The 22,500-nt window shown below is 39.0% G+C and overlaps 1 protein-coding gene and 1 long non-coding RNA gene across 9 annotated transcripts in view; one reads left to right on the top strand and one right to left on the bottom strand.

The window, feature by feature from the left end:
* Window positions 1-22,500, bottom strand: part of FREM1 (FRAS1 related extracellular matrix 1) — a 256,761-nt gene that overhangs the window by 57,049 nt on the left and 177,212 nt on the right. For all 8 annotated transcript variants that reach the window (XM_063649502.1, XM_063649503.1, XM_063649501.1 and 5 more), the window contains 7 exons: window positions 19,900-20,152; window positions 15,038-15,232; window positions 13,756-13,941; window positions 12,055-12,251; window positions 8,706-8,928; window positions 4,839-4,983; window positions 90-231 (listed from right to left, as the gene is read on the bottom strand). In XM_063649502.1, coding sequence (XP_063505572.1) covers window positions 90-231; window positions 4,839-4,983; window positions 8,706-8,928; window positions 12,055-12,251; window positions 13,756-13,941; window positions 15,038-15,232; window positions 19,900-20,152 — 1,341 coding nt within the window. The remainder of the gene's footprint in view (window positions 1-89; window positions 232-4,838; window positions 4,984-8,705; window positions 8,929-12,054; window positions 12,252-13,755; window positions 13,942-15,037; window positions 15,233-19,899; window positions 20,153-22,500) is intronic.
* LOC129044268 (uncharacterized) lies at window positions 4,124-18,129 on the top strand. Its single transcript, XR_008504638.1, has 3 exons — window positions 4,124-4,160; window positions 14,172-14,287; window positions 18,063-18,129. It is a non-coding gene; the product is annotated as an uncharacterized LOC129044268 (long non-coding RNA).

Below are 22,500 nucleotides of genomic sequence, written 5' to 3'. Positions count from 1 at the left end.
AGAATAAATCCCATCATAGAAATGTGTATATTGAGAAGATTTATACCTGCTACATTAGTTTTGAAAAATAAAAGTAAAAAGTCACTAACCTTAAGCTGAAGTTGCCCATTTTGGGGAAGCCTTTCAAATACATAGTAAATCTTCTCCCTGGGCGAGTCTTCATCTATGGCTGAAAGAATAGCACTAGAAATAATACGAGTTTCACCCATATTCATTGCAATTTCAGCCTTCCTGTAAAAAGAAAAATGTCTGGGTTGATATAAAAATAGAAGACATTCCTTTAGTAGGGGACACTTATATTGACTATCACAGTTCCCAATCTTCAACAATTAAGGAATGATATTCAACACTCAAAGCACTGAAGATGACTAGTGAGAGGAATGAAACAGGCTCTCTACCCTCACATGTGAAAGTCTGAAAAGACAATGGGTCAGCCCTAATGAATGTGGGAGGAGGTAATTAGGCACTTCTAATTGATTACATGTACCGAACTTTACAATTTTGTAAGTTATAATTTATTCTATAAAATGATCTTGTTTCCAGTATTTCATTTTACTCTCACAACAACAGCTCCATGAAGTAAGAGGGCTAGGTATGAGTGTTCTAATTTTATAGACAGAAACTCAATTAAAGAGATTCAATGACTGGCCTACAGATGTTCCAGTGCCATTGATGATATGCCATTCTGAGTTAGGTGATATTTAGGTAATCTGGGACTCTCTAAATTACTCTTCCTCTTCTAAGTAATGTTCTGGGTGGTATGTGTTCTTGTTGTAGATTCATCTTTTCCCATTGTTACAGATGCCAGGTTAGCTCCTGTCTTCTTGAACAGTAGGCTGGGGTAGAGCTGCTGCTGCTCCTACCAGAGCCACTGCTGCTGTGGTTTCTATAGCTCCTTTACTGTGCGGTGCTGCTGCCTTCACAGCCTATATGGCCATTGTCCCTGGTCTTGCCAAAGTGAGAAAGGGATCTCTTTCCACCAGTGTTTCTAGCTCTCAGTTGTGGTCATCACATGGGGCCTAACTCTGTCCAATTTTACCGCTGAGTTTCTGAGAAAAATTGGGATGCCTGAATTTCTTGGGATTCAGATAAAGGACATTTGAGAACCAGCAACTGGCATCAACAGTGTTACGCTCCTCTGCGGAGATGCCAAAACCTGAACACCTCAGTTCCAACAACTTTCACTCAGGGTGAGTATCTTGCTACCCAGGGCTGACATCTTCCCTCGCAGTGGGTGGTGACATCTGCACACCTCTTTACTAGAGAATGGGAATCCCATTATTCCAGAAAGCTAAGCAATCAGTTGGTTGAGGGCTTATGGAGATTAGCGGTCAGATAGATTAATCAAAACGGGAAGCCAACGTCATTAAGAAGATAAAGAGTTTGGTAGGAAGAATTCAGAATTAAATTTCTGGTCAGAATGAAATGTTTGGAATTCAGCGTCAGAATTCAATGTCTGGAAGCCAAGAGAGGGGACAAGGTGTGTCATAATCTAGGTTACCCTAAAAGGATCCTAGGACAAGGAAGGTAATTTATTTGTGAAGTGATTCCAGGAGGCAGGAGAGAGGGAGTAGGAGAGAAAGGGAAGGAGAAAAAGGCAACAAAGGGTATTTTACTGCTATGGAGAATTGGGGCTCAATCCTGCTGGGTATCTTGAGGAACCACACAGATGTGATTCAAATTGTGCTCCTAATGGACAAGAAGCTGGAGCATTTATCTTATCTACTAGCAACCGAGGTTAAGGGCTGTCCCCAGAGTGCTCTCTGCTGAGCCTGGACATGGGCTGCATGAAAGCCCTGAGGCAGAAAAGTGGAGTGAGGCACTGCGGACACCTGAGGTGGGACACTGACATGGCAAATTCTACCACGATCGGGACCAGAATCAGAGATGGGCTGAGGGGCTGTGATTTGCAAGACCCAAAGCATCCTCTACAGTAGCTAAAAGGAATAGCAAAGAAATGGCGTTACATGCTCTCAAAGAGTCCAGGAAGGTTAGAAGAGCCATTAGATTTGGTGGGAAAGCCAAGAGTAACTTTTAAGGGAGCATCTTTAATAAAGTGGAGATTGGGCCAGGCGCGGTGCCTCATGCCTGTAATCCCAGCACTTTTGGATGCTGAGGCAGGCAGATCACGAGTTCAGTAGATCGAGACCATACTGGCCAACATGGTGAAATCCCATCTCTACCAAAAATACAAAAATTAGCCAGGCGTGGTGGCAGGCGCCTGTAGTCCCAGCTACTTGGGAGGCTGAGGCAGGAGAATGGTGTGAACCTGGGAGACGGAGCTTGCAGTGAACAAACATCGCGCCACTGCACTCCAGCCTGGGTGACAGAGCGAGACTCTGTCTCAAAAAAAAAAAAAAAAAGAAAAGAAAAGAAAGAAAGAAAGAAAGAAAAAAATAATAAAGTGGAGATTGGAGAAAGTGGGCAGAAATGGAAGAAGCAAGCACAAACTACTCTCCCAAAAAGTTCCTCAGTGAAATGAATGGGGGACTAGCTTGTCTTTGTATTTTTACAATTAGGATATCTGCTTGTAATAATAACAATAACACTTAGTAGCACTTACCATGTAGTAGCTAGTCTTTCAAGCATGTTTACATATTTTATTTAATCCTTGCAACAATCCTATTAAGAGGATACCACTACTATCCTCATTTACAGAGAGGTTAACAGAGAGATTGAGAGAGGTTAAACAACATGTTCAAGATCACACTGTTGGTAAGTGGCTGAACTGAATCAATCTGACTCCAGCATTTGCTCTCTTAACCACAATCCATATCCCTTTGTCTTGTTAACAGAGGAAATGAAAAGGGAGAGATTGAAGATACTGGAGGAAAAAATAATGGAGCAGTTTCCGGGAGAAGGAAAGAGGTGATATGCCCAAGGACACACATGGAAGAGAAAGAGAGTATATTACTTCCTATCCACAGGAGAGAAGGAAAGAGGAAGCACAGAAAAGGGAGGGTTTTTGAAGTAGGATTGAAGGAGGTTTGATGATTCTGCAGATGTAGCTATTCCAGTGAGTTTAGTAACAAGAGCACCGCCTTTGGAGTCAAATGGAGTTGAGTGGGTGCCTAGTGTAAGCTCTTTTACCTCTCTGGTCTCAGTTTTCCTCAGTGAGGATAACAATATGTATTTTCCACAATTTTGGTGAGGATTTAATGAAATAATATATGTGAAAGAATCTAATATACTGTCTGTCCTATAGTAAGCACTTAATAAATGCCAGCTTTTACCCCTCCCCAGTGGATGCCCCAGGGCCCTCACCCTGCCAGCTTTCACCTCCCTGCCTCTTAAAATGAGATCACCAAAAAGGAGGTACTGTAATACTGTGACAGCCTTCATATTTTCATATTTATAAATAAAGGCTATACTAATCCAACATATTAGTTAAGAAATAAGAAAATAGAAATTTTTTGGTGAATACTTTCAGACAAACTGATGTATGAGATGCAACCCTCCAAAAATCTATCATCAGTATTTCCCATAATGCTTTTTAAGAACCTTATCAGTGGCTCACAGGGAACAGCAGGATATGCGGCAGATAAGGAAGGGACTTGTTTGAGGCCCTCCTTTCTGCAGAGTGGAAGAGATTTGGGGGGTTTGGGTGCTTTCAGTAAGTTATTCACTCCCTGATAAAAACCCAGACTATCTACAACATGCCTCTTACTGCTGCACTACTAAATAAAGAGGTGAAGTCATCAAGGAGGTTCCAAGAACCAGATGCTTTTTTACTTCTAGCTGTAGAGAAGAGTTGGTCCCCTAAAACTCTGTTCAGCTGCCAATTGTAAAAGAAATGGCTGGGGCTATAGAAGTAGAATTAATGAATACTCAATACCCTATGATCAAACTCTGAGCAGCTACAGAGAGAGTGATATGGTTTGGCTGTATCCTCACCCAAATCTCATCTTGATTGTAGTTCCCATAATCTCCATGTGCCGTGGGAGGGACCAGGTAGAGATAATTGAATCATGGAGCAGTTTCCCCCATCCTGTTCTCATGATAGTGAGTCAGTTCTCACAAGATCTGATGGTTTTATAAGGGGCTTTCCCCTTTACTGGGCACTTGTTTTTCTCTCTCCTTCACACGTGAAGAAGGATGTGTTTGCTTCCTCTTCTGCCATGATCGTAAGTTTCCTGAGTCCTCCCAATCTCTACAGAGCTGTGAGTAAATTAAACCTCTTTTCTTTATAAGTTACTCAGTCTCGGGTATGTCCTTGTAGCAGTGTGAGAACAGACTAATACAGGGAGATACTGAGAAAGTTTACAATTGAATAATATCACTCAGAATTTTAGAAAATGATGATTTCGATGTGAGGTGGGAGGGGGTGTTGACCCATATGGAACACAGTAGAGAACTGGTGGACAAAAAAGTACCAAGATAATGAAAGAAGTGGGTTGATTTATTTCCCTCAGCCACACTTAGTTACAAGTTTCAGCAAATCTGTTGTAAGGACTGTCTGCAGTTAATGTTATTAGACTTTAGTTGAATCTATATATTAATTGCACTTTGGTAGGTGTGCAGTCACGTTGGTGTAAATGCATGTGTTTATATGTTTAGTAGACTGTTCATTCCATACTGTGTGTTCAGTCATTCTTATTCTTTACAACTAATTAGTATGTTTAGAAGAAAATCAAGTAATTAAAGGGCTGATTGTTAAGTAGAGCTTACCTTAACTAACATTTGCACTAAAGGTTCCTCATGCCTGAGTGGCAGGGGCAAGCTGTGATAGGAGCTAGCGAAGACTTGCTTCTTTGGGAGACACACACACCTGTACCCAGTATTGTAGATTTCATAGAATTGCATAGAAATCTGAAAGGGACTCTTTTCAGGTAGCTTACTTGCTCAGCATTGGTTTTTCATCATTAACTGGGGTGACCTCTACTGAAATGGTTTTAAGTATCTTATGTTTCCCATCTGACAATTGGATTATAAAATCATCAGCAAGGCTCTCTGAGTCATCATGCATATACGTCAACCTCATTCCTGGAAGAAGGAAAAAAAAAAAAGTAAATCTTCCTTATGATTGAACCATCATGACATATGTCACAGATAATGTCTTAATTTTCAAGGCAGGGGTATTAGCAAGAGTTCATTTATCAGTGCAGTAGGGTGAAATTAAACTTGTTTTATGAAATAAAAGAGTGCCTTCTTAGCCTATTAAAGACTTTTTATTTAAATAATTTAGTATTTGATTAAGGGTGTTATTTAAAATCAGTTAGGAAAGAATATATTTTTAAATAAACTATATAAACAAAGGTGCAGTGTATTTAAATAAAACTGAGAAAGTTAATTATTTGGGGAAAATTATAGAGTTATATCCCTACCTCGAGCCAATCATCAAAATGAATTCTTAATAGATCAAAACTTAAATATTAACAATGTAACTATTTTTTTAAAATCTACCTAACATTTAAATGGAAATTCAAGAGTCTCAGAACAGCCAAAACCGCCTCAAAAAAGAATAAAATCGGAAGCCTAACATTTCACATTTTCAAAACTTACTTCAAAGCTACTAAAATACTAGGAGATATGCACCCAGATTTATATAAAATGTTTACTGAAATATAACTTTTAATATCAAGAAATGGAAAACTATCTGGATATTTTAAAGTGGGAGATAGTTGTATAAAATTGTAGCACAGGAGCCAGTACAGTGGTGAGCACCTATAGTCCTAACAGCTCGTCGGGGCTCAAGTGGGAGGATCGCTTGAGGCCAGGAGTTCGAGGCCAGTTTGGAAAACATAATGAGACCTTGTCTTTAAAAGAATTTTTTTTCTGAAACACTAGCCAGGTGACTCCTGTAGTCATAGCTGCTCAAGAGGCTCAGGCAGGGAGGAATGCTTGATCCCAGGAATTTGAGGCTGCAGTGAGCTATGATCATCCCACTTCACTCAAGCCTGGGTGACAAAGTCATCTCTTTTAAAAAATTACAGCATAGTAAGTCTATATGATGATTTTATTATGTAATTATCAAAAGCTACATTTTTAATAATAATAACAAATTTTTTTGTGACAGAGTCTCACTCTGTCACCCAGGCTGGAATGCAGTGACATGATATTGGCTCACTGCAACATCTACCTCCTGGGTTCAAGTGATTCTCATGCCTCAGCCTCCCAAGTAGCTGGGGTTACAGACGGGTGTGACCACACCTGGCTAATTTTTGCACTTTTAGTAGAGTCTGGTTTTTGCCATGTTGGCCAGGCTGGTCTCGAACTCCTGACCTCAAGTGATCCACCCATCTTGGCCTCCCAAAGTGCTGGGATTACACGTGTGAGCCACCATGCCCGGTCTCAATATTTTAAAAGTAAGAAGAGGCCAGTTATGCTGACCCACTCCTATAATACCAGCACTTTGGAAGGCCAGTGCAGGAAAATCACTTGAGCCCAGGAGTTCGAGACCAGCCTGGACAACATAGGAAGACCCTGTGTTGTCCTACAAAATTTTTTTTTAATCAGCCAGTGGTATGTGTGGTGACTTGTGCCTGTAGTCTCAGCTAGTTGGGAGGCTGAGGTCAGAGGATCACTTGAGCCCTGGAAGTCGAGGCTGGAGTGAACTGTGGCTGCACAACCACAATCCAGCCTAAGTGACAGTGCAAGACCCTGTCTCAAAAAGAAAAAAAAAAAGGGTAAGAAGAAAAACAGATTATATAATATGGGAAGAGTTTTATAAACTTTGTATATTTGTTTGGGGGCATGTTTATGAGAATACACTAAAGTTTTTTAAAAAATGTAGCCATAAATGAACCACAGATAAAATAGAGGTGAAAATCTAATTTCTGAGAAAGTCTCCAAAATATTAACCCAAATACTAATTTTTATGTAGGAAATTTTTATTTTTTCTTCAAAATGACTGTGTCCAAACTGTACACAATGATCATATAATTCTTATTTAACTAGATAATAACCAACAAATTTTATTTTTTTAAAATGTACTTTCTTGAGAGTAAATTTTGAATTATTATTATTTTTTCCTTGGTCAAATTTGAAAAAAAATTTTAAACAATGTATTCTATTATTTGTAGCATGTGGTTTATTGATTTGGTAATATCATCATTTATGTCCTAGAATGTATTTCTTTGCAATTGATAAAAGCTGAGAAATATATAAATGCACTTTTTAAATTTAAACCTGAGATGATTTTTGCAACAATTACAAAAAACCTTTGAGGCAGAAAGCTTACACACTAGTTGGGGAAACAAATAACTAAAAGAAGTTGGAAAAATGTTAAACAAGTGCTAAGATGAAACAAGCACAGAGAAGGAGTGGCTTGGAGACCTTGGGTGGGGCTCAAGCGGAGGTTAACAGAAAGGTGCGTTCTGAAGGCACAGCCTTGTCTAGCCTGGCAAAGGAGGGGGAAGGACCTTACAGGCTGGGAAAAGAAAACACCTAAGGAAGGAGAATGGGAGGAAGCAGTAATTCAGGAACCGCACACTTTTCTCAAATTTTTAAAAGTATTTTCATATGTGAAAAATGGGATAAGATTGAATTTTTTAAAAGAGTAATTAAAAAATAATTCAGGCTGCTATGCAATGTGCTATTTCTCTAAAGAGTAAATTTTCCCCTCAGAGAATAATGAGCGTTATTATATGTGGTTCTATATTTGTTTCAACTGTGGAAATGTTGGCAGACCAATCTCTTAAAATGTAGTTTCATGATCTCAATAGTTTTAAAAAGGATTTTTTTTATTATAGCATTAAATGTTTGAGTGAAAATACAATAAAAACTCAAATATCATTTTTAATGGTAGTCTAAAAGTGAAAGAAAACATGTTGTTGCCTTTTCAATTACCTACTACCCCTACCTAGGGCTTCCCGTCCTACATTAATCCAGCCCTAGAGAGAGCCCTTGAGAGACAAATGAATAAAGTAGGTGAATGCTATTTCTTCACCCCCTATTTCTGTGATGTATTATTACCTTTTCTAGGTTAAATTATTTTTAAATTTTTATTTTTTAATTGGCAAATAAACATTGTATATATTTATGATATATAACGGGGTGTTTTGATGCATGTATACATTGTGAAATGGGTTTATTTTGGTTTTTGTTTGTTTGTTTGTTTTTTGACAGGGTCTCACTCTGTCGCCCAGGCTGGAAGTCCGGAGTGCAGTGGCACCATCTTGGCTCACTGCAACTTCTGCCTCCCAGGCTCAAGCGATTTTGTGCCTCAGCCTCCTGAGTAGCTGGGATTACAGAAGTGCACCATCACACTTGGCTAATTTTTGTATTTTTAGTAGAGTCAGGGTTTCACCATGTTGGCCAGGCTGGTGTCAAATTCCTGACCTCAAGTGATCCACCTGTCTTGGTCTCCCAAAGTTTTGGGATTACAGGCGTAAGCCACCAGGCCTGGCCACATTGTGGAATGGTTAAATCAAGCTAATTAACAGATACATTACTTCTCATACTCATCTTTTTTGATTGGTGAGAACTCTTAAAATCCACCGTCTTAAGAATTTTCAAGTATGCAATATATTGTTAACTACGGTCACTAATGCTGTACGATAAATCTCTTGAACTTATTCCTCCTGTCTAACCGAAATTTCATATCCTTTAACCAACAACTCCCCAATCCTCCCACTCTCAGCCTCTAGTAACCACCATTCTACTCTCTGCTTATGTTAGTTTGACCTTTTTAGATTTCACATATAAGTATGGGTTAAATTATTCAATCAACAATAACAAATGCTTGGAAGTGGAACATGCTATACCAGTCTTGAGGAGTTCCATGGAAAAGCTGTGAACAGGTGCATGTTTCTGGTGAGGGCTGGCTGGCTGCTTATTCTCAGAGAAGTCTTTGCTAAACCCCCTATCGATGAGGAGGCCATGGCGTGGCTTTTGAGTGATGCTGAACAGCAGGGCATCCTGGGGAATGTCCAGGTCCACAGCGCTGATGATGGAAGAGTCCAACTCTTTCATCTGACCCTCACACACCTGAGCAAGGACACAACAGAAAAGTCAACAATGCATGAAAGACAACTTGTCTTTCTTTGGCAAACTGCTTAAAAGAAATCATTTGAATATATCCTACTTCAAATTTTCTATGAGATTTATATAGGATGAGTCCTAAAAAGAAATTGCTGGTTTAATAGGAATGTAAAAGAAGTAACAGATCTATTAATCTCCCTTACATTTTTTTCTGTAGATTTCAAAGCACTTTATTCATTTCCATGAAGGACAAAGGACATATAATTTTTAAAATATGTATTGTTCATAAGTCAAAGGTCAGGGGAAAAATGCAACCAAGACGGTGTTTGCTTTCAAGAAGTCATGGAAAAGTTCAGTTGTAAAACTGAATCTAGAACCTTCACCTTCATAAACCAATCCTCGTGGATCTCCTTGCTTCTACAAGTCTTGTTTCCATCTGCTTTATAAGTGATACAAATATCTGCTACATACACTAAGCATATTTGGTGGTTTTTATTTTTGTTATTGCAGTAAAAACTTCTGTATTTCCATTGAAATCAACAACAATGCCAAAGGATGCTACTGGATGCATAATTATGTATATTTTCATAATGGGTCCCTCATCTCCCTCCAATTCTTATACTTCCAAATTTCCTGAACTACTCTTCCCATTCCCTCTCACACCCACTTCAGGTTCATAATCCTTTAAACACAAAGACAATTGAATGTTTATCATTTCATGTAGTATCTAGTCATTTAGAACTTGACAATATGTTACTTAGCTGATTCAATCTTTTTTTCTCATGAGGATTGAGAGAACAAAGAAGTATTTCTGTTGCCTGTTTTGAAATGTAGCAAAATCTAAATAATAAGAGTATATAAATTCCACACATGCATGTTGGTAATTTGCAATGTTACTATGCTACATAGCATTCTCAACAACCCAAGTCAGGTAAGACTGCAAAGGTCCATCAATAACTATAACTCAAGGAAGAAAATCTCTAGTGCTGCTAGATATTCATAAACAAGAATCACAAAAGGGCAGAGATCAGGATGTTTTCATGACTGAGAAAGTAATTAAGCCTTGAAGGACATGTATGATTTGAATTTGTGAAAACTTCCTTCCTTCCTTCTTTCCTTTCCCTCCCTCCCTCCCTTCCTCCCTTTCTTTCTTCTCTTTCTTTCTTTTCTTCTTTCTCTTTCTTTCCTTTCTTTTCTTTTTTTCTTTCTCTCTTTCTCTTTCTCTTTCCTTCCTTCCTTCCTCTCTTCTTCTCTTTTCCTCCCTTCCTTCCTCTCTTCTTCTCTTTCCCTCCCTTCCTTTTTTCTTTTCCTTTCCCTTTCTCCCTTTCTCCCTTTTCCCCTTCCTTCCATCCTCTTTCTTTCTCTCTTTCCATCCCTCCCTCCCTTTCTTCTTTCTCTTTCTCTTTTCTTTCTTTCTTTCTCTCTCCTTCCTTCCTCTCTTCTTCTCTTTCTTTCCCTCCCTCCCTTTTTTCTTTTCCTTTCCCTTTCTCTCTTTTCCTTTTCCCCTCCCCTCCCCTCCCCTCCCCTCCCCTCCTTCCTTCCTTCCTTCCTCCCTCCCTCCCTCCCTCCCTCCCTCATGGTCTTCTCTGTTGCCCAGGCTACAGTGCAGTGGCTCAATCATGGCTCGCTGCAGACTCACCCACCCAGGCTTAAGCAATCCTCCCACCTCAGCACCCAAGTAGCTAGGACCATAGGCATGTGCCACCAGCCTGGCTAATTTTTAAAATTTATTTTTATTATTTGTAGAGATGGGGTTTTGCCACATTGCCCAGGCTGGCCTTGAACTCCTGGGCTCAAAGGATCCTCCTGCTTCAGCCTCCCAAAGTGAGCCACCATGCCTGGCCTAAAGCATCCTTTCATTTCACCCTCTCTTACTGACTTCGAAGGGCACCCTCCTGCAACCACATTTTATTGAACATGTGTTAACAAAAAATCACTTGCCATATATGATACTTGTGCTAAAAGAATGCCGATTTTCTTTTATCTAGCCCTACTTATTAAAGATTAAAGTGGCATCATAGTTCAACTTACAATGGTATACTTATGAAAACATTTTAAATAGGACCTTGCCTTTTTCTTGAAGAACTTTAATAAAGCAACTTAAAATATGTTATAATATCCTTCTTCATAGAGCTTGACTAAAACGTGAGGTTGTTTCTTGCAGATTGAATAGATTATTGAGATTAGGACAACAAAAATTTTAGATCAATATACATAAAATGCCAAACCTGATTAGTAGACAGGTTTGGAATGGATTATAATAGCTTAAACTAAAACCTCAAATCTTCTTGCAGCATAACTTGACAGAAGCCCAACTATCTACAAAATAAATGCATTTTCTTACAAGAAAGCAAAATATGATTATCTAAAAAAAATTATGTGACGCTTAAAGTCTGCTTGCCCGTAACACACAGGACTTCATATTTTTCACTCTCCAATAGTCTCTCTAGGGAATGCAGGTAAAACCATGACAACTTTGGCTGGGCGCGGTGGCTTATGCCTGTAATCCCGGCACTTTGGAAGGCCGAGGCGGGCGGATCACGAGGTCAGGAGATCGAGACCATCCTGGTAAACACGGTGAAACCCCGTCTCTAGTAAAAATACAAAAAATTAGCCGGGCATGGTGGCGGGCGCCTGTAGTCCCAGCTACTCGGGAGGCTGAGGCAGGAGAATGGCGTGAACCCGGGAGGCGGAGCTTGCAGTGAGCCGAGATCGCACCACTGCACTCCAGCCTGGGTGACAGAGCGGGACTCCATCTCAAAAAACAAGAAACGAAAAAACCATGACTACTTCCAGAGAAGAGCAAGGGACAACTTCCCAGTGGTCTTATTACTTCAGAAGCCCCAACCCTAGGCAGATACAAGACAATGGAGGTAGGTATCGATGGAATCATCTGTAGATTTTTTTTCTCTCTCATAATTACTGAAGGGCTCTCCAGAGAAACCCATATGCCAACAAAAGAGGAAAGGCAGGAAGATTAATAATTTTCAAACGATTGCATTACATAACATAGCCTTCCCCACTCCTCACCAATGCAATGTGTTAATGCACTTAGAGCAATGTAAATGGACTAATTGAAAATAAAAATCAAAATGATAACAGAGAAATGGAACATTTGGATATGTTTCTTACAGTAATATTCTGCACTACAAAGTCAGGAGCTTCATCATTTGTGGGGTTGATTATAACAGAAAATGGTATCTCCAAGGAGTGTTGCTTCCCATCTGTGACGTACACCGTGAACTGGTCAGCAGTTGGTTCTATCCTCAGATGCCTGGACTGCACATAGTTAATGTGAAAAGCGTTCATGTCTTTCCACTGAAATGAATCTAGAGCACACCAAGATGGAACAGATAAATAAGAAAAAAATCTTTTCCAAGTTATTGGTCCTTAATCCTTAACCCAATAATAGTCAATTTCTCAGTAATGCAAATAAGAGATCATAGCAGTTGACCTAAGTATCTGCTATCAAGGGCTGCTACAACAGCCAACCATCAACATAAAGGCAGATATCCATAGATCATAAAGAAGAATAAAATTTGCATGGAGAACAGAAGAGTAATACTTTTTAACCAGTATGCACAGGGACTTCAAGAATACTTCAGATACTCAGAATAAATGTCAGAGACCTTCCCTTGATTAAATGACTACTTTTGCATGAATGGTTCTCTGTCATACTTGAGTATAAAAAGAGACCACCTCCGTCACGTAAAGGCAAAATAAGAGTCAATCAATCATCTGCCTACTTGAAGACGTACATATCAAGTAAGGGGCTGGATTGAGTGGAATTAGCTAACCCGCTGTTTCAGTATTTTGACATGGGCTTAAATCCAAAGAGAAAAATGCTTAAAGATGTGCATTAAGTCACAAGAAAAATTGAGTAACATTGAATGCAATTAATCTTAAATTCAGTCTCTTTCATATTTAAAATGGACATTCTTCAAAAGGGGTTGGGAGAATCATTTATATGTCTTTGGAAGACTTTGTTTTTGCTTTCTGTTTTTGTTTTGGTTGGTTTGGTTTTGCCTGAAATACAAGAGCTATTTAAGTATCTGGGACACGTTTTGGTTTTAAAATTAATGTCATCTGCTTCAACATTTCAGGCTTTCTCTGTGTGACAGCCATAGTATATTTCCTCACCCTTTCCACCAATATCTATTCAAAATGCTAAAAGGTTGTGAGAATGAGACCTTGTGAGCTCCCACTAGATTCACTCTCTCATGGCATCCTGTGTTGTTATGAGGACCTTTTAAACCATTCTTTCTTCAATGTTTACTCTTGTATTTTTCCTAAGTAAAATTCCATTTATTTTGAAGTAAATTTGCATGCATGGGGAAAGTCAGAATAAAAATTTAAATGAAAAATAGTAAGATTCAAAAGCATCAGCTATAATAGTAATAATAATTCATTGAATACATATGGTGCTTTAAACTTTTTTTTTTTTGAGACGGAGTTTCGCTCTTGCTGTCCAGATTGGAGTGCAATGGCACAATCTCAGCTCACTGCAACTTCTGCCTCCTGGTTTCAAGCAATTCTCCTGCCTCAGCCTCCCAAGTAGCTGGGATTACAGGCATGTGCCACCACACCTGGCTAATTTTTTATACTTAGTAGAGACGGGGTTTCACCACATTGGTCAGGCTGGACTCGAACTCCTGACCTCAGGTGACCTGCCCATCTTGGCCTCCCAAAGTGCTGGGATTACAGGTGTCAGCCACCACACCCGGTGCTTTAAACATTTTGAAAGTCCTTACACAGTTATTAAGCATGACCTGGCCAATTGCATCCATAAATATAAGGAAGGGAGTCATTGCTGGTCACGAAGCTACAGCTTACCTATACTTATGCCAATATTGCTTTTTTCAAAACCCACAGAAGGGAGTATATTTTCAAGGTAGCCAAACTGAGGAGGAGAAACCAAAACAAATTCCAAGTCATCTGCTGCAGTGTCAGGGTCAGTGGCGGACAAATGGTTAACAGTAAGGGCTCTTGAGCAGCCCTCATTTACAACAAATGTGGGACCTGCATACAAATAAAAACACAATTACAACTTAGCATGAAATCCTCTAAACAGACGAGGTAGGACAAAATGCAGTGACTGAAATTCTAGTTCAGAGAAGCCTCCCATGTGCAAAAACATTTCCATGGGAGATGTTCATTTTCTTTGGCATAATTTTCTTTAAAGTGAAAATCTTGAGTGGTAATGAGTGAATTTACTTTGACCTATGGAATTATATTTTTTTCTTGTCCAGGCAAGTCGGAAGGTAATGGAAAGACAGCAGAAATACTAACTGCTCCAGCGCAGCCCTTTAGTCATTCTCAAGGAACTCTGATTTCCCTTGTGTCTCTATGGAAGTGACAAATGAAAGTAAGAATTGCCAAACTGTTTTAATGTTAAGCCACTAAATGTAGTTTATGTACTCTTCAAGATCAGTTGGTACCTCTGTTTGTCAGGGCGTTAATTGCCTGAGAGCTATTATGAATTGCTCATAACGAAGATTTTTTTAATGGCTTGATGCTTAATTATTCTGCTGGGATAATGTTTTCTTTCCAGAACACTGCTTGGGAGATAGTTTGCAAATTACAGTAACATTCATACATATGCTTAATTTTTTTCTGAGAGACAGAACATATACATAATGCCTATGAAAAGATGACTTTCTAAAAAGCAAATAAGGTTAAATGTATATAAATGGTCTCTCCGGTATACTCACTCTGTTCTAATAGAAATTGTTATGGATAAAATAAATTACTCTCTCTTCAGCAAGCAAATTATATTTTCCCGTGTGAAATAAAATCAGAATATTTGAGGATTGCAATGTTGTCCTTGTCCCAACACACACACAAAGACACACACACACACACACGCATACACATCCCAACACACGTATTCTCTCTCCACACAGAAATATTAAAATTTTTAAACATGTAAATTCTTTTGCCCTGTAATCTTAACAGATTTGGGTTTTCCACAAATTTGTGTTGAGGCAATTATTGAAGGACAACTCTGTATGCTGGTTTTCTTTTTTAGACTATAAGTGAAATGTATTATCTCACTGAACCACAGGTATGACACTAGGTCAGACAATAGTACTGGAACAGAAAAACACATTGTCACCTATTGCAATGGAAGGTGGCTGGTTGTCTACTGGGTATACCGTGATGTTGAGATCATACACTGGAAAGGACGCATGAAGCGGAACAGATGGATTGGGTCCATTGTAGCAACAGACATTCACAAAAGGGCCAGCCTCTCCATCCGAAACCACCAATGTAATGGTGTCAAAACAAGGCATCATGCCAATCTCGCCACCTGGAAGACACAACTATAGCTGAAACCTGCCTTTTAAAAAATATAGAATACCAAGATAAAATCTACTCACACCTCTTCTACAAGCATTGAAACAGCAAGGAAAAAAAGTTATGTGGATAAAATAAATGTAGAACCCAACTTTATCACTATGAAATTAAATATAGTCATGAAAATAATGCAAAAATTCTTGCCCATCTGTTGCCTCTGGTGAACTCCCTACCAGTCATCTATCATGATAAGGAGGGACAAAACTGGGCCCGCAAGGGTCTGACAGTTCATGAATGAACAAGGGCATGAAGCTTCACTAGCGAAGGTTTCATTCTTCCCTTATAATAATTTTATGTTATGACCAACCCTCAGGGAGAGGGAGAAGGCATCCTCATCCCTTTGGTAATTGTCTTTCCATTTGCATTAACCACCTTAAATAAACAATCATCAACCACAGAGCAGTTATGAGAAAAGAGGATGTTGAATAGGTGAAATACAAAAGTAGGCCATATTTTTGCCACTTCTTTCAATATTCTTCTTCTTATATATTAGCCAGGATGTTTTTAAAAATAGCAACAGTCTGTGGAAAAGAAGAGGCATTTATTTTCGTTTTCTTCTTTTCACTGTTTAGGTCTTACATCTGTAGGATTCAAATGTCCCCAGTTTAGACAGTGACAGGAAGAAGGAAGAAAATGTCAGGATTAGATAGTTTATCAGCAACAGGGCAATCTGCTCTTGGGTTACTCACTAAGAGCATGGATTAAGAGTGCTTGCTATCCAGGACACAGAAAAGTTTTGCATATGTGCTGCTGGTAATTTTCATGCATCACCATGAAAATCTCAAGAAGGGAGTGATATGGTTTGGTTGTGCCCACACTCAAATCTCATCTTGAATTGTAACTCCCACAGTTCCCACATTTCGTGGGAGGAACCCAGTGGGAGGTGACTGAATTTATGGGGGCAGGTCTTTCCTGTGCTTTTCTCATGATAGTGAATGAGTCTCATGAGATCTGATGGTTTTAAAAATGGGAGTTTCCCTGTACAAGCTCTCTTTGCTTGCTGCCATCCATGTAAGATGTGACTTGCTCCTCCTTGCCTTCTGCCATGATCGTGAGGCTTCCCAGCCACATGGAACTGTAAGTCCATTAAACCCCTTTCTTTTGTAAATTGCCCAATCTCGGGTATGTCTTTATCAGCAGCCTCAAAATGGACTAATACAGGGAGGAATTAATGCTTGGAGTTTTGATGAACCTAGGCTACAAAAGATCAGGGACATCCTCTCTTTTCACCAGACACTCTGGTCAAATCTGCAGAGCTCTGTGGTTGCCATTATTTCCCCTGTTTAAAAATGACAAGGAAAATCTAGAGATTATATTATTGAGCAACCAAGTGCTCAAAGGATGAGAAAACTGGGCTTAAAAGGAAAAACAGAATTGAAGTTGAGAGAATTAGAAAGAAACAATCAGCTGTCAATGTGAGAAAGAGTCAAAAATAAGAGACCTCTCACCTATTCATATATCTAAAATGCAAATTGGCTTAAAAATGTGTTCATTAGTAATTCACTCAGTAAATATTTATTCAACACCTACTATGTGATAATTAGTGTTTCTGGCACACCAGCAGAGAAAAAGGCATACATTTTGGAACTTTCAAAAGACATTTCAAAAGAATGTTAAATGTCAAAAGACCCACTATGTGTCAGGCACTGATACAGTCTAATGGTAGAGAAGGAAAGGCAGTGTGGTTAGAATAGCACAGATGTATGTATGTACATATTATGTAGAACCACATGAATTGCTACTATTAAACCATTTTTTACCTGTTAAATGGCAATTTTATATATTCCAGCCTGATCATGTGCAAGGTGCTGAGGGTGAAAGAAGATGAGAGTTTTAGCTGACAATGGCGTAGGGGCAGGGCATACATGCCAAGGAAAGTCAGCAAAGTTTCCAGATGCCTTTGCTGGCTTTGTGCTGAGCATTAAAGGATGAGTAAGAGTTTGCCAAGCAGATAAGGTAGAACACTGGGGGATGGGACAGAAGATCTGTAGGGAGAGGCAATGGGGGAGAGAAATGAAAAGTCACTCTAGAAAGAGAAGACAGCTTCAAAAACAGAGAAGGCAAATTGCAAATTGAGTAACCACAGTTTCTCTATAATGGAAGCATAGGATATATTTACAGAAATAGCTGGGAAAGCAGGCCAAATATTGAGCCACTAAAAAGCCTACAATATAGGTAGTGAAATTCTTTACCTTGAAATGGAATATAGCCTAAGGACATGATTGGTACTTACAAATGTTAATCATAGTGTTATTAAAAAAAAATTTGAGGGAAGACAGGGTCTCGCTCTGTTGCCCAGGTTGGAGTGCAGTGGCATGATCTTGGCTTACTCTAGCTTCCACCTCCTGGGCTCAAGTGATCCTCCTACCTCAGCCTCCAAGTAGCTGGGACCAGATAATGTTAATTGGGAGAATAGCAAATTACTAATGGACTTTCATATAGTAAGATGTTATTCTGTTACTAAAACATATTTATAATAACTTTCTAACATTTAATATATATTTTAATAAACATTTTTAGGTGATAATCTAAATGATAAAAGTAATCTGCAAAGCTGCATATGTTACAACATAATTGCAACTATTTAAAATTATGGCCAGAATAAAGAGAATAAAATACTATAATACTGAAATGTGAACAGTGACTCTTTTAGATATGTAATAAGGTGATTTTTCAAAACTTCATTGTACTTTTCCATTCCTTCAAAGTTTTCTGCAATGAGTGTGTATTATTTTTATACTTATAGAAAGCAAATAAAGTAATGCTAATAAAATTATTCTTAGGTGGCCTCTAAATCAACACGTAGAAGCAAGAGAAGGGCCAGAAAACTCACTGAAACCTCAGATCCTACAATGCTGTGATTCTTTATCCTGATCCCAGCCCAGGGCTGGGTAACTACCCATTGAGTAAGTGAGTAATCATTACAAGAAAACGTTAACATTAAAATACCAAAATACCCTTTGAATCGAGTATTCCTTCTAACTCAGTAACACAACCAAAAGCCATCTATTTGAAATAATTTGCCCCAATGTCCTACTGGGTTTTATTTTTTTAAAAAAATTAGTTAATAGTCCCGTCTATGGCTGTTATACTACAGGAGATTTAAAAACCTGTATACCTGTTGTTTAGCACTTAGAACAAGGCACTGGAAAAGAAGACAGATTCTTCTCACCCCTGATTTACCTGTGCTGCATGAGCCTGCCAGAGATGTTAAATAATTAAGCAATAAATAACAATCACTGGTCTTTGGATCCCTTTTCTGCCAGTCTATTTCAGATCCATTAGGGAAATAAAAAATGAGTACCTAGTTGTGAACTCCTGAGGGACATCAAACATACGAACTATGCTCCTCAGGACAAGGAAATCACCCATGAAAACTTTCCTAAGACTAAACACAGATAAGAGGATAGAGAGATACCATTTAAAGAAAAAAGATGTCTGGTGAAGTGATTAAGATGTCCCGAGACATCTGGTGTTCCAATAAATCACTGTTTTCCAAAGTATATAGGACAAATATTATTTCAAAATGTTTTCTCCCATTTCTGAATTAATCCTTCGCTATCCCCATTCCTCCTCCTTGAATTTATTTCATGCCTCACTGCTTGAATCTCTTCAAATAAGAAAATGATTTGAATTCTGAAAGTTCTTATTTCCTATACCACTCACCTGGCCTTACATACTTGATCATACTCCCTGCATTGGAACTTGCAGTTTAAAGAGGCATATGGATGAGTAGACAGGAAATTGCACTAGAGTACAGCAAAAGCCAGCAGATGAAATATGCAGCATTGTTACCAAGGAAGTGTCCCCATCCAGACCTCAGAAGATGTGCAAGGGGAGATGATGTGATGATATGCAGTGTGTCAGTGTCAGTCACACTGTCATCTTTGCATGCAAATGGGTTTTATCTACCCATTTAAGTTCAAAGTCTTTCATAGCAGGGTCTAGGTCATATTCCTGTGTACCCCAAAGTGCTTAGTGCTATAACTTACAGATATCAGATATTGAATTAATATTTTTTAGTGGAACAAATGCCACCTGGGTGACAACATAAAGCAATGCCAGAAATGTAACTGCAGTGCTAATAAACGAACATTTTCTGTACATCTAACCTGTGTTCACGCTGTCATTTGCTGTGGGCAAGTCATATACTGGGTAAGACATTATCGTTACTTTTCAGGAACTCAAAAAGCAGACCAATTGCTTCTTAGGAGCTAGTTGGTGATCAGTAAGCTTTGAAAATTAATAATATAATTACCTTAGGAGCTTGCTTCAGGCATTTCTGTCATGATATATGGACCCACCAACTATGATGGTCAAACTGACCAAAAAGGCTAAGGAGAATCATAGGGTGAATGGAAGGTCTGTGTGGTAGTGTCAGGAACAAAGCAGCAAGTAATATCTGCCCTTTCTCTGCTGTTTGAAATTCGTTATAATAACACAATCAGAAATACTTCCATATATGGTGATCATGCTGGAAAAACGGAGGCCAGGCTGCAGCTGCTTCTTGTTTTTAATGGAAGTAACCATTATGACTGTTTGATTATGGGAGCCCACACTGAGGAGTGGAGACTCTCATGTTGCTTGCATTCCCTCACTGGTCACCATGCTGCTGCTTACCTGTGTGTTTGTATGTCACGGCCTCTGAGATAACATCTCTCTGAGAGAACTGATCCACTGTGACTCCAGCTCTCCTCACCACCCCATGCTGAGGTTCGCGAGCAATCACAAACATCAACTTCAAGTTATCGCTGTCCACATCAGTAGCAAAAATGTATTCAGAGGTGATGACCACCTCTCCTCCCTCTGAGCAGTTCATGACAGGCATGAGGTCAGCCTTTAAGACTGGTGGCTCATCGTTGACAGGGAATACCTAGGCAGTGGAAAAAATGCATGTTTTCAGAGAAAGAAAGAAATGACAAATTCTTTGACAAGTAATCCATTGCTCATAGTCAGAATGAAAGGCATTTTCATCTTACAGACACATGAAACAATAGCCGTGGAATTTGGCCAAGTAATCTGTGTCTTTTAACTTTTCCCATGTAAACTATCTTGCAAGGAATGCCCCATGTGACAGACATTTTAGGTAGGAATGGGAGAATATGGTTATGGTTCAGGACTCAAAACTCTCATTTGTTTCTAGACAGAAAAAATATAAATGTAATATAAGGCATTCTTCACCAAAGCCCCTATCCTCTTTCATTAAATTCACACATATTCCAGAAGAATTCTGGTCCTTGTGGTCCAAGGCACTTTCATTTACTGCATCAGTTATTTTTGTTTCAAATTACTTGGTGATTACAAAGCTTTCCTCCACCCTCAACTTCCTGCCACCCAGGAAGTTTCTCTGGACTTATAATAAGCAGCAGCTGCATTTCAAACAGTTTGAGTTAAATATGAAACTCCGTAACTATTCAATCAATGCCAGGTTTCATCTCGACAAAATGTTTTTCTCTCACTTTCACGAAAATAAAACTCCAAGTAAAAAGGAAAGAAAAGCAACATGGGATCACGCTGGCACTCTAAATTTAAAAAGATCGTGTAGAAATCTGGAAAAGCATATCTTCTAAAAGGGAGTGAGGACAACCCCCTCTGAGTTCACAGCCCCAACCTGGTGTGTGCTGCAAGGCTGCCATGTCTGCCCTGTGAATCCTCTCAACCCTACACCTTCTTCCCTAAGGCCCAGCCAAAGTGATCTTTTTAACGTGTGGACTTTAAGTCACTGCCTTTCGGAGACCTTCAGTGGCTTCCCATTGATTCTGCTAGGATTTCTCTGGCCTTATCCCATGCTATGGGGTGCCTTTGCCACTCCACTCCAGTTTTATCCCAACACACATTCCCCACCATCACAGGGTCTCTGCATCATCTCTCTCCCCACTGCCCATCTCTCTTCCCCCCGGGAATTCTGTCCCCAACTCTTTGCTTGGTTAACTCCTCCTTCAGGTTACATGGGGATTCCTCAGGAAATCCTTCCTTAACTATTCAGCTAATTTAGGGGCTTCTATTATTTACTCTCTTTTAGCATCCTATTTACGTATAGAACTATCTAAATTTTAATCAATTAATTATCTTGGTGATAATCTGTTTAACGCCTGTCTTCATCCCTGGCCTGTGACCTCTAGAAGAACAGTGACTTTGTTTGTCTTGTTCATCATCATATTCTAAATATCTGGCCTAAGGCTTGGCAAAGAAGGCACTTATTAAATATTTGCTGAATAAAAGAATGAGCGAATGCAACTATTCATATATGACCTGACTACCTTGTTATTTAAACAGGCTAAAACTCTAAAACAAATATACATGAAATTTAATGGATAGAGGAATAGGTAATGAAAGCTCGAGGCTAGTTATTTAATTAAAGATTTTTAAAGCCTATAATATTCTCTACTTTTCTATTGGCTAATTAAGAAAAAAGCATCTTTGTTCAAGTCCCCTGAGTGAATTCATTTAAGACCTTCTCCAGCATTGTTCTTAACTCTGAGGAATATCACCAACGAATTCAGTGATGACCATCTTGCAGCAGTTCACAAAAGAGTCTCAGCTTTCAAATGAATAATAAAATCCAAAGGCAATAGAATTAAGAATATTCCTTCTGGGTAAAAAAAAATCACAAACACTTGTCCAAAAATTGGCTGTGCCTCTGTTTGGCTTTTAAAGACCATCCTCTTGTGTTTAAAAAGAAACAATAAACAGATTGTTTTCCCAAAATGCACTGCCTATTGTCATGGATGGAAGATAGGGTTGGGGTTTTTTCCCCACAAATTTGCTTTTCAGACAAAAAAAGGAATTCAGAAAGCTTTGTCTCTCTAAGTCTGCCAACAAAGAAAACTGTCCTTTTTGATGCTGCAATAACATACTGCTCTTTATTCAGACCCCAAAGGCCATTATGAGGACTAAGTGGGAAAATGAAAGGAAGAGATTGCCTTGTTTCTGGCATAGAGAGGTGCACAGGAACTGCTGGCCATATGATCATTATAATCACCTAGTGATGTAGAAGCGCGGCAGGGTGAGGAGGAAAGAACACTGACCTAGGTAACAAAGAATGGAGATGCCAGCCCAAGCCTACACTGTCTAGTCAATGATTTTGGGCAAGTCATTGAACCTTCTTGTACCTAAATATCCTTAGCTATAAAACGGGGATAACTCCTTCACTGCTTCTTAAAATCATGGATGTGAACATTCTTTATTAGTCACTAAAATATCTTACAAAGACATTACCAA

Source organism: Pongo pygmaeus, chromosome 13, assembly GCF_028885625.2.
Source record: "Pongo pygmaeus isolate AG05252 chromosome 13, NHGRI_mPonPyg2-v2.0_pri, whole genome shotgun sequence".
NCBI lineage: Eukaryota > Metazoa > Chordata > Mammalia > Primates > Hominidae > Pongo > Pongo pygmaeus.
The sequence above is the reverse complement of the archived record's forward strand: the minus strand, read 5'-3'. Positions and strand labels throughout refer to the sequence as shown.